This window comes from Erithacus rubecula (genome assembly GCF_903797595.1).
Source record: "Erithacus rubecula genome assembly, chromosome: 5".
Taxonomy (NCBI): Eukaryota; Metazoa; Chordata; class Aves; order Passeriformes; family Muscicapidae; genus Erithacus; species Erithacus rubecula.
Window position 1 is genome coordinate 46,083,369 of NC_136687.1, and position 12,596 is coordinate 46,095,964.

The window sequence follows — 12,596 nt, forward strand, 5'->3', positions numbered from 1 at the left end:
AGCGCACAAAATTTATTGTCGTCTTTTTAAAATATAAACAAATACCTCAAGAATAATTTTGAGGAATGGAAAAAAAAATCTGTAATTAATTTAACAGGCAGTAAAACTAGATTGAAACAGATAGCATAGTTGTAGCTGTGTGGGAGTCAGCAGAAAGCATCCTGGAATGTGGCAGTGTGTGTTATTATGTCTCAAAAATCCTCTCTTTGCCTTTTGTGGGAACAAAGATTTCCTTATCTTTATGGAGAATGCAGTGCTTTTGCTTTAAAAAAAAAAAAAAAAGTTTATTTTCCTGTGAGGTAATGCTGGTTTTGATGAATATAGAAGAATTGTATACCCATTTATCTGTTTGCAGGGCATTATATGTGCAAGATATTTTGTGCTCTCTAATATATTCCATGCTGCTTACCCTATGATGTTGTTTAGCAGGTGACAGGTTTAAGGTGCATACTAAGATCATAAAGTCCACTGTCGTAAGTGAATAAAAGGTTATGGAAGTGACATGCTGACCAGTGATGTCTGTTCACTTTCCAGGAGTCCCACTGGTGTGGGCAGAGATGAGTGGTGCAATTAGAGACATTTGAATGAGTGTGAGCTCACTGTGACACTGAGCTTGTTTGACAAGTGTCGAAGGAAAAATGCCTTCTCAGAGTTTAAAATGAAATTTTACCTATTGGAGGGTGTGTTTCAGTATTTTTAGTGGTTTTCATGGCTGTGTTGATTGTTCAATGTGGAGTTTTAACGTCTAGCCTATGAATCAGATCTCTGAATCCACAAAAATATGAAATCTCTTGTGCCCACATATGTTTGAGGTAAGGAAAGATGAAACCATGGGCAAGCAGGTTCCAGCTCTTATTCTTTAAGCAATGGTCTGCAGTGGTGTGAGCTTAAAGATTGCTGTGTGGCTGCAGTGGAGCATCCCTAGTTGCATCTCCTAGCCCCGTGAATTGTTACCTCAGCTATTGCTTAATTTGGAGGTTTCAGTGGTAGTCGGTTCTCTTGCCTTTTGTTTGTTTGCTTGTTTGTTTTCTGTTTTTTGTTTGTAATGGGGCTCATCCATTCCTGGTGCAAAGGAGTGTCTCAGTGCAGCCCTTTCTCTCGCCCACCAGGCCTACCCTTGCACTAACGACAAGGAGTGCGAGGTTGGGCGGTACTGCCACAGCCCTCACCAAGCCGCGTCCGCCTGCATGATGTGCCGCAGGAAGAAGAAGCGCTGCCACCGCGACGGGATGTGCTGCCCCGGGAACCGCTGCAACAACGGTACGGCTCCAGCTCCGGCCTGCCTGCACACACCAGCCTCTTGATGTCATCCCTGGCTATGGGTGTGCCCAGCAACAGTAATTGTTCCTGGGTGACAGCTCTTCTTTTTTTAAGAATTAAGAAAACTTAATTGTCTACTTTGTTCCACTCTGCCTAATTTTCTTTAATAGTATTTCTGTCTTTAGGGCTCAGCTACTATCAGTCTTTTCTTATATTCTGTGGTGGAGAAACACAAAAATGCTGTTGCCTAAAATCACAATTCTACATTCAGTGTGCTTTGATTCGCTGGAAGAATGCGCAGGAGTAATATTTTAAGGAAGCAAAGGAGACTTAATGAATCCTGAATCTACTCTTCCTGGGGAGTGTTATAACCATACTGTTTGCATTCCCATGGAGACTGGAGAGATGTCTGTAAGGGGCTCTCCAGGGGCTCAGACCATAAAGCCAGAGTGACAGAGAGACTGAAGCAGGGTCTGGCCCACCCTGACCCCGGGGTGGCGTGGGTGAAGTGGCTAAATAAGTAATAAAAGGACAGGAATGCCTAAAGGGCTAGAAACTGAAAGCTTTAATATAAGGAGAAATAAAAAGGGATGTTCATAACCCAAAACGCCTGCTCACAGCTACCTCTAAGAAATAAAGTCCTTGCTTCCTATAAGTCTGACATTTGCAAGTCTGTGTAGCTCCTTTAGAAGACGCTGAAATGGGGTTGAGCACACATTTATATAGACTGTGATGGAATGTTCTAGAAAGCTTCCAGCAAATCACAGACTGTTGTGTAATCTCTATTTGCATGGTCACTCCTAATTGTTCCCATAATCCTTTTCTTCTCCTTTACTTCTTGCCATAGTTTGACTGGATATTATCTGTCTTGGATTCTCAGTGTCCAGGGTGCAGTGCTGTTATTTGCTGTGTGTCCAGTTCACAGCCTGTCCCTTCTAGGATGGATAACTATAACTGACAGTGAGTGAGCAGAACTGTGGTGAGGCTAAGTGACAGGAGCCAGAAGTGAACACATGATTAGAGATGAGCATCACTGAGGTCAAACTCCAGTGCTTTCATAATCCTGACCTGGTCAGTGCATGTCTCTCAGCTGCTTTTCCTCTTATTCCATTCAATCTCTGAGTGTCTGAGTTTTCCTTGCAGGTATTTGCATCCCTGTTACTGAAAGCATCCTTACTCCTCACATCCCTGCTCTAGAAGGGCCACGCAACAAGAAGAATGGTCATTATGCAAGTAAGGATTTGGGCTGGCACAACCTGGGGAGGCCCCGGTCCAAACTGTCACACATTAAAGGTAAGATCACATTTGGACTAGACTGCTCTGTTCATTCATGTCATGAATCATGTTATTGCTGTTAAGATACAGCAGTGGAAACCAGAAATAGGCAGTAATTTCACAGGGAATGATTGTCTATTGTGAGAGTTCACAGCATGACTCTGAAAGTGATGTAATGTCAACTGACAGTTCCTGTGATTGAAACAGCATCTGCTTTCTTCTCTGTATCAGATGTAGACTGACAATCATTTTATCAGTTGTGCAAGACTGCAGACATCCTCCTCTTGTAATAGCCGTGTAATTGAACACTTGTAATTCCACTTACAGTCCTGTAGCAGAAATTCTCCTTACTAAGTCTTATGGCAGGGCTCGTGTATTACCCCTTGAACCTTCCTAATTAATATCTTCTCTTGTGTTTACATCCTTCAAATAGCCACAGGTGGAAATATCACCTCTACTTTTTCTCAGTTTCATTTGCATAAGTCTGCACTGAATCTGTACTTTCCCATTTTCCCATGAGATAAAATAATTTGGTTGCTCTTTTTAGGGCATGAAGGCGATCCCTGCCTACGGTCATCAGACTGTATTGAGGGACACTGCTGTGCTCGCCATTTCTGGACCAAAATTTGCAAGCCTGTGTTGCATCAGGGGGAGGTGTGCACCAAACAGCGCAAGAAAGGGTCCCACGGACTGGAGATTTTCCAACGGTGTGACTGTGCCAAGGGTTTGTCTTGTAAAGTATGGAAAGATGCGACCTCCTCTTCTAAATCAAGACTTCATGTGTGCCAGAAGATCTGAATGAGGATTGGGAAGACAGTATTCAATGACTGTGGCTTTATGTGTTTAATGCATTGTGGCGTGGTGGAAAAAGGGGACTGCAAATGAAAGTGGAATGGCTAAAGTAACAGTTAGAGTATAAGTCACACCAAATGCATTTCTTTTTGAGCTGGTGGCAAACACAAGTGTAGCTGGAGTTCACCTACTGCGCAGTTCTCCTGTAAATAATTCTACAGTTTGTGGGAAATGCTAGTATGCAAACAAGTAGAGTGGAAATGAATGTCACTTACCTTGCTGTGTTGTCCCATGATGTTTCAGGGTTCAGTGTTAGGGCTACAGTGGGTCTCCAGCGTGGTAAGGATTTTCTACAGAAATTGTATACATTGTACTCCTATAGAAAGCAGTGCATGCCAGGAAGATTCATCTGTCAACACATTATTGGCCACATTGCAGGTGTGAAAAATGGAAATAAAGTTACTGTGAATGTTCACATGCGCTGGTTATTCAGGGCTGACACTTCAGCATGGAAGCACTCCTGCAGGACAAGAGTGCTATGTTTTGCAGGCCCTTGTGAAGAAGGTAAAAACTGGCCATCTCAAAATTTCAAGAGAGCAGCAGTTTATCTACGATGAGGCATTTAAACAGGGTTTTGTTTCCTGTACATGGGTAAATTGAAATGCTTTATGTAGTTCAATGTCATAGTAAGGCACTTAATCACTTGTATTTGCCTCAGTTTACTGCTAATATACATTGGGTTGAACAGATGAAGCAAATATGTGTGCATGCTGAATCCAGAATTATATACAGGCAGTTCCTCATTAGTTCTAAATATACTTTCCTTGCCTAAGCATTCTTGCATTATAGACATTTCCAAAAGAAATAGCAAAGGGTTGAAGTGCTTATCATGAAGAGCTTTGAAGTTGTTTCTCTGTTGCTGTTATAATATAATATATATAACACCTCAACATTTGTTGAGGTGTTTCAAGCATACTGCTACAAACTCAAATATTTACGTTTTATGGCACTCTGCAGCAGGATAATGGATTTGTTCTCCAGACAGCAAAGAAAGAGGAGTTTGGTCTTGTGAGCACCTCCTCTCCTGCAGAAGAGGATGTAAGAAGATGGCATGACCACAATTGACTTGTTAAACGTCTTGTGATGTCACAGCATACCAGCTTCCAGCATGCATTCAGCCTGAAACTTATGTCCTCTCACTCTGGAATGTTCTGCCAGGAATGACAGAAATATAGACTGTGGAAACATCTGCCAAGCCTACATTGTTTGTGTACTGGTTAAAAAAAAGGACAGCCTCTGTCCCTTGACTTGTCTCCCAGGTCTTTTCAAATTTTTAAAATTTTACTTACTTGCAAATATTCCTTTGTATAAACTTTGGCAAAGAGACTGATATTACTTTAAAGAAGTCTGATTCTGTAATTGACCTACTGCTAAGTTGTAATTACCCATTTATAATTACCCATTTTCATGTCCTGTAATACAAGAGATGTTTCTGTTTGTTCAGTTCTGCACAATGTGGGTAGGCCACTATGTAGTTTAACACGTCACCATTACCTGATACACTTTTCCACCAGTGGGATGCTTTAAAGCTTGAGCTTAGCTACACACTTGACTCAGCCTCCCTAATTAGAACACAGACCTCAGCTTCATTGCCCTTATCTTTCTTAAGAGTCTAAAGCTAAAGGGTATTTCACACACATCTTTCCGTACTGGAAACAGCTCTTCTTAATCCAGAATTTTCCAATGTCTCTGGAACAGGAATAAGGCTCAGAAATTTCAAAATATTGTAAAAGTTGAGGAGCCAATTTTGCAAGTTTTATTTACTTAGAAGAAGAACTCAATTGCTCTCATTGTCACTACATATAAAAGAAAATGATACCCAGCATGAGCAGAGGGGTTGCAGAAATAGGATTCCAGCATTTTTTAGCTCTTCTTATTGGCCTACCTGCCATTTTGCTCTTGCAAAACACAGTTATTTGGGATAATTTATTTACAGGAAATTTTTAATGAGATGTATTTTCTTATAGAGATATTTCTTACACAAAGCTTTGTAGCAAAATATATTTGCAGTCTATTGACATTAATGTAGAAAAATGTATAATAAGATTAAATATATTAAATTTCCTTTCACATTCCTCCCCAAATATTTTACCCATATTCTTTTTCTTACCTGCTGCTTAAGAAGATTAATTCTTTACAGAAAGACATGCAAATCAATTGGAAAAAAAATCATATTCTTAGCTATGCAAGTAAAAGCATCTGATTGTACTTGTGTCTATACGTAGGCTGAGTTTTAGTAAAAAATATGAAAGTCATCTTAAGATCTCCATACACCATTTCTACAAAACTGGTTTAGGTGACAAATACCTATGTGCTTCTCTTGGGTTGGTTTACACCTAAGAATACATTTTGAAAGTAATGCAGCTGGTTGTGTAATGTAAAATCAACCAGGTTAAGTAGGAAAGGTATCCAGATAAATTTCCTGGATAGTGATATATACCAGAGGGATTAATGATGGATAAAGGTGATATTCAAATTATACAGCATTTTGTTAGAGGCTACAGCATGCAAATGAACTGCAAAATCTATAACTAGCAATTCTGAAATGGCAACTAACAGCATTCAGCTCTAATAAAATGAAACAATTCATGTGGCACAACTGAGAATTCTGTTAGTAAAACCAGCCAAGTTTTGATCCCAGGAAAACTCCTGCAGAGCACAATAAATATTGCAAAATAATGGCTGTGGTTATTGAGCAATGGTCTTGATATCCCTGTTAGTTGTTTCTGGTAACCCTTTGCTCCAACAGATGTACATTTGGGCGATGGAATGGTCTCCAGGTCACACAAGTGACTGTGTAAAATGAAAAGGTTTAGCTACTGTCATTTGCAATATTGGGTTGGTAGGCCTTTGAAAATTCCAACATTTTTAACATCAACATAATGAAGTTGTGAGCATTTTCAGAGCCCAATGACTTCAACAGGGACTGCCAAAGCCTTCAGAGATTTCAACAGGGACTGCCAAAGCCTTCAGAGATTTAATCTGGGTACAAAAACAATAGGCACAGGCAGTTCCTAGCACACCAAAAATGCTGAGCCACATAGCTGAACGGAGTAGCATGCAAGCAGTTTCGTAAGACTGAACTTTGGTTGCTGAGAAGTCAGTCAGTCAATGTTTTGTGGAAATATACATCAGTCTGAGACTAAAAGAACAGCTAAATTTGGAGATAATTGCTCTCACTCACTGTGTCACTCATCACAGGAATTAAGAATGAGTTTGGTTCAGTAGCATTTCAGAAATCTGTTGTCATGATACAAGTACACAAAATGTTATTGCTGAACAATTCAAATAATTTTCCTATTAGCCTAGAATAGCCTCAGCAATGCAACATCTCTTTGGAAACACTTATTAACTTTCCTAAAAATAATGGATTTCTACTCTATAACTACATATATTTGATTTACAGTATAAATGTGGGTGTGTATCTATTACTGTACTATTTGCTTTGTCTCCTGTTGTTTGTAACCTATAGTATTTATGATTTTAAACACTTTTAAAATGAAAACAATTACAGTAGATTTACCTGCTTCTAAAACAACACTCCCAACAGCATACATCCAGCATCTGACACCTAAGTCAGAATTCACTGAAATTGAAGCCATCTTCTGCATATTATGACTTTCCAGCTCATTGTTTCAGCAACAGCAAAAAGCTCTCACCAAGCACCATAAAAGATCTTGGCCAGAGGCTGAGAAGAAACATTCCTAAACTATTCCTTGTCACCAGCCTTCTCTGCTCTCATTTTAGAGCTCTGCATCATCACCCCCACTAGCAAAAGTAAGTGCTGTCAAAGAAAATTTGTATTTTTCATCCCTTACAGTTTGCTTTCGTTATAGGAAAGCCGTTTAAGAAAGAGATCCTGAAGGTGAAAACCAGCAGAAACTCATGTAAAAGAGGCTCTAAGCTCAGGCTTTTAGGAGTTTTGAGATCTATACTCTTCAAAACTTTCAAAAACTTAATTGCTAGGAGAATTATATAACACTAAGACCACATTTATAAAAAATAAAGAAACCTTGTTCTTTGGATTGTCTGTCATATATTCTGAAAATAGCTGTCTACAGAGAGGGAGAAAAATCAAACACTTCCTCCTCACCCAGGCAACCTTACCTGTAGTCCCTGACAAAGGGAAAGCAGCTGTTTTCGAATGATTTTGCTCTGGGCACAGTGTACACAAAGGAACCATTAATTTTGTTTCTAAATCACTCTAATAATAAAGTTATAGTTTCTTACCTTGCTCACTGGTCTGAGGTATATTTCTCTTTTGCTGCATTACACAGGAGCAAAGAAACAGACTCAACTTCAAGATCCGTGTTCCCTCATTTCAATTATAGTGTTTCACTGAGATAAAGACTTTCAGCTTAAGTGCCTTATCAGCTAATACAGTTTTTCACAATGTTTTTTTTTTTTTTAAAAAACCCTTACTCACCACTACCAAAGAGTGCTTACAGTACAACACAGATCCTGTATCCATTCTTACCATTTGTTTAGGTTCAACTTTACGTGGCTTCTATGAGTTACTGAAAATCCCCAGATGTTGCTGCAGGCCCCTCTCACTGCTCTGCCACTGCTTTTGCTTGTGGCAAAAATGCAGGAGGTAAGGGGAAAGCACTGAAAAAGCTGGGTGAGAGCCAGCCCAAGGCTTGAAATGGTGGGTACAGGGGGCAAGCTACCTCAAAATGTAGTTAGATACTATTGCAAACACTGTGAATATTACTGGTATCCCACACAGTAATTAAGAGCAGGGGAAGGGCAAATGCCCTCTCTTTGTTTCTGAGCCACGACCCCACAATACTGACACAAAGAGGGGAGGTGTTTCAGGGACTCAGGTCCCTCAAAGGCTGAAGCGTTGAGCTTATTTCCCCTGGCAGTAGTGTGCCTCTCACCTTGGTCCTCTGTGTATCCAAATCCTGGTAATTCCAGAGGCTTTGGATTCAGGCACATTGTTTGGATAACATTGCTATAGCTCAGAGCCTGCCCCTGCCTAGGGATCCCACTGAAAATCATGCAGAAGGAAGAGGCAAAAGCAGGAGACAACTGCTCTTTACAGAGCTCCAGCTGGTCCTGGAGCTGTTATTTTGACCACCACAGATGGGACTGACCCTGATGGATATGTAGCATGGGATAGGGCTTGCTGCAAATTTGTTTGTTCTGGCAGCTCCCTGTTTTTTTTGGAATTGCTTATTGTTATAGCATGAGTGTCAATTACTTATTTACAAATGTCTGGTACCAATAAAATCTTCTTTTTGCAGTACCAGCTTGAAGCTTGATTTAGAAATGGTTTTCTGCCTGCCAACTTCCTGAAGCAGAAGAAATAATCTTTTAGAGGAAACTAAGTCTTAATAAATGAAGGAGGAGGTTTGGTTAAATTTTTTTTGTAGCCTTTTTAGGAAAAAAAAAAAAAAGAAGAAGAAAACACCATTACACACAAAGATTTCTTGATACAAATAGTAGGTTTAGGGTCTTCGGCAATGCTTGTACTGTAATTGTCCACCACTCTTATCAAAATTGGCCAAAGACTAGTCAACAAATCAGAAAATATACCAGTGTGGTTGCTATGGTAGGGTCGTTCCAATTTTCTATTACTCATAACATATTTATTTCTGAGAGTATCTTATTCAGCAATACTCACTCAAACTTGCAAACTTTTTTTTAAAAAGCAAGTATTAAACATTCAATTATTCAGTACAATTTAATTGTAGGGCTCACAAGTATTGTTTATTTCCTTAGTGACAGTCATTTCTAATGGAGCCATCTAAGTATATAGATACATTGAAAGTACTGAATGGCACAATGTGTTCTGGAAGGAATTTGTGGGGAATTTTGGAATGCAGCACATTAATGAATCCAATGACCACCCAAAGCTTTAGAAAAATCCACCTCAAAGTTATTTGGGCAATGTCTTTTCCTCAATAACTGAGGAGTTTCAGATATTGCAACAGTGCTTAAAAGAAAATCCTAATGTATGTGCTCTCAAAGGACAGTTAATTCTTCTGTTTCGAAAAATATTTTAACTTTTCTGTGAAGTTCAGAAGAGGGTGATAACTCTCCTTGCCAATGCAGCACACTGCTAGCTGGTAAATTTGGAGACCTATTGGATCAAGTTATGACAACTTTAATTACTTGAAAACCAGTGTTCTTTATCCTGGAGCTTCCTTCCATCCTGTGTGGGGATCAGTGGTTTTGGAGGGAACATTCTGCAGGTCATGGATGGCCTCCATTAGAAATTCATTGGGATGGCTGTAAATAACTCTGAAGCAAGGGGCCTTTCCTCTGCTACCACAGCTTCCAGTGAGAACTCAAAATGTATCAAAATCTATGAATTCATCAGACAAATTTTGATTTCTCTGTGTCTCTGGATTTTTCATTTTGGCAGAGTCAGATGTGAAAATGTTAAAATTCAATTCTCATATTGTCTCCAGCCTGGCAACAATTAGACTGTCACAATAATAAGTGCCATTGCAGAACTTGTTTCTCTGAGATTTGCAGCTCAAAACATAGATCCAAAATGTTTGGATGCTTTGAGGCAGAATGCAGAATTCCCTATGTTTATTCAGTTGCCAGCTCTGAAACATGTTGAGATTCCCATGCTAAAAGCTCTTGTAGAAAAATGTCCTTATGTGATTGCGATTGAATACCATATTGTGCAATGCACAAAGCACATACTCAAAAAGCAGAAAAGAGCAAATTAAGACATTTTCTTTCCAAATTTGATGCTGAAAACTAAAAATCATCCATGACAGTGCAATTATTTAGCACTCAGCTTGTATTATACAGGGGCTATATTAATGATTCAAACTAAAAATAGAGAAGTGTGTTAGTACAACTCACCTGAATGCTAGAGCAGCACCAAGACTATAATGTTCTACATAATATAAATATATCAACATATAAATATTTAAATATATCAATATAGACATATAGAAATATATATGTAATAACTAATCATCATGCCCCCTTCACTAACTAACCATTGTACTGCTGTACACCTGCCAGCATTACAGCAACAGGATTCCCCCCCATGCAAAAATTACTTATTGAAAATATTTGGTTGGAAACAGGCAATTCCCGAAATGGTGCCATAAACCTGTCCATACAGTTTGTGTGTTGACAGTCACTATCATCATTAGTGACAATGTCTCTAAATAGGCAGAAAGGAAGATTTCTTCATATGAAGAAATGTTGCTTTGCATGCATTCATTTTAACAAAAGATGGGTGCTGCCTTTCACATCTGGACAAAGAGGTTCATTTTTACATGACCAAGCATATTTAATGAGCTTCTCAGCTGTGTTATCAGAGCAACTTTACATGTTCTTAAAACAACACATTAGTTAGATGAAATTAGTTTTCATCTCTGAGTTCAAATGCAGTTTTGATTATTAATGCACATATCTGCTTTTTTTTTTTTTTTGAAAGATAAACTGTTACAGTTTTCAAACTGTTTCAGGTTCATTCAGTCTCTAACACAGTTTAAGAATTTAAATCAAAGTAATTGTATGGAATGTAGAAGTAAGCAGAACTGAATGACAATTTCTAATTTATATTTAGCATTAAAAAAGTCAATGACACAAACTGTAAGTGAAATGTGAGATGAAGCCTGCGAGAGCTTGAAATAAAAGCTAAAATTCCTGTTTGCTTCAGTGTGTTCTAAGTGTCTCCTCAAATGCATCTCTGATATACAAACACCTTGGGTATACAGAGACTGATTTAGCAGTGATCCAGTGGGCAGAAAATCCTGCAGAGGTCAGTTGCAGCAGCTGAGGTGCAGCACTTCAATAATGTTATCAAGTGTTCTTGTGTCACAGGTCACCTTTCCTGAAAAATAAAAGCAAACCCAACTAAAACTCAATGCAAAACTGAAAAGACTTCAGTGATCAGAATTAACAACATTACAGGAAAAGAAAATAGTTACAGGAAAAGATTCATAGAGGGGAATAAAGAAGTTTGGTTCAATGGTTGAGGGTTTATTGACTTTTCAGAAAGAAAATTACTGTGAAGATGATGATGAAGTGTTATAAAGTAATGAGAGGTTCAAAGATGGTAACCTGATGCAATAATTAAAAATTCTTCATGTTAGAAAGAAGCAGTAGGTCATCATAATACTCATGTGCATAATGAGCTACTGTATCTTACTCAGCCCCTTTAAACTAAAAAGTGAAGAATCCTGTCCTAAAGCATAGTTCAAACATGATACCAAATAGTATTTCCCTCAATTTAATTTTGAAATCACTAAGATAGAACGTGGCTTGCTTCACACTTAAATATATCTATCTTCTCCCCATTCAGTTTTAACTGGTTTTTTGGTTTTTGCTGCCTGGATAAAGGAGACACATCAGCCACTTACATTTCATTGCATCGAGGGAAGTTGAGACTGAGACATTCACAGAAGCTAAAGGGATCAAATAACCTTCATTGACACTTAAACTAGTAACTGTGGAGACACTCTAATACTGTAGTTTAAAGCTCATCAGAACTGGAACTGGTGGCAAGACCTATGGAATTCTTTTTTTAAAAAATTCTTTTACTGCTTCCATTTGAGGCTAGAAAGAAGGTTTTTAATTAGTGATTTTTATTTTTCGACAGCTCTAGATAAAAATTCCTTTTGAGTACTCCATCCAGCTCTGGGCTCCTCAGCACAAGGAGCACATGGACCTGTTGGAGTGAGTTCAGTGGGGGCCATGAAGATGCTCAGAGGGCTGGAGCACCTCTCCTGCAGACAGGCTGGGAGAGCTGGGGCTGTTCAGCCTGATAAAGAGAAGGCTCTGGGGAGACCTTAGAGCACCTTCCAGTACTTAAAGGGTGCATACAAGGAAGCTGGAGAGGGACTTTTCATAAGGGCATGTAGGACAAGGGAGAATGGCTTTAAGGTGAAAGAGGGCAGGTTAATTTAGATAAGCCCTTCTTATGAGGGTGGTGAAACACTGGAACAGGTTGCCCAGGGAGATTGTGGATGCCCCATCCCTGGAGGTGTTCAATACCAGGTTGGATGGAGCTCTGAGCTAGTAGGACTCATGGAAGTGTCCCTGCCTGCAGCAGAGGAGTTGGAACTGGATGAACTTTAAAGCCCCTTCCAAGCCAATTTTTTGATTTTATCTTTAACCAAGTGTTCTATATTGGTGTTACACCTTTCTTGCAAAAACAAACAAACAAGCAAAAAATAACTCCATACAACATTGATATTTAGAAAATTTCTTTACATGATAGCAAGAAA

At 39.0% G+C, this 12,596-nt stretch overlaps 1 protein-coding gene across 2 annotated transcripts in view; it reads left to right on the top strand.

The window, feature by feature from the left end:
* Nucleotides 1–6,361, top strand: part of DKK2 (dickkopf WNT signaling pathway inhibitor 2) — a 46,470-nt gene extending 40,109 nt beyond the window's left edge. For both annotated transcript variants that reach the window (XM_079307479.1, XM_079307478.1), the window contains 3 exons: nucleotides 1,110–1,260; nucleotides 2,404–2,553; nucleotides 3,083–6,361. In XM_079307479.1, the coding sequence (XP_079163605.1) occupies nucleotides 1,110–1,260; nucleotides 2,404–2,553; nucleotides 3,083–3,333 (552 nt within the window). In that variant the 3' untranslated portion in view covers nucleotides 3,334–6,361. The remainder of the gene's footprint in view (nucleotides 1–1,109; nucleotides 1,261–2,403; nucleotides 2,554–3,082) is intronic.
* The last annotated feature ends 6,235 nt before the right edge of the window (nucleotides 6,362–12,596 follow it).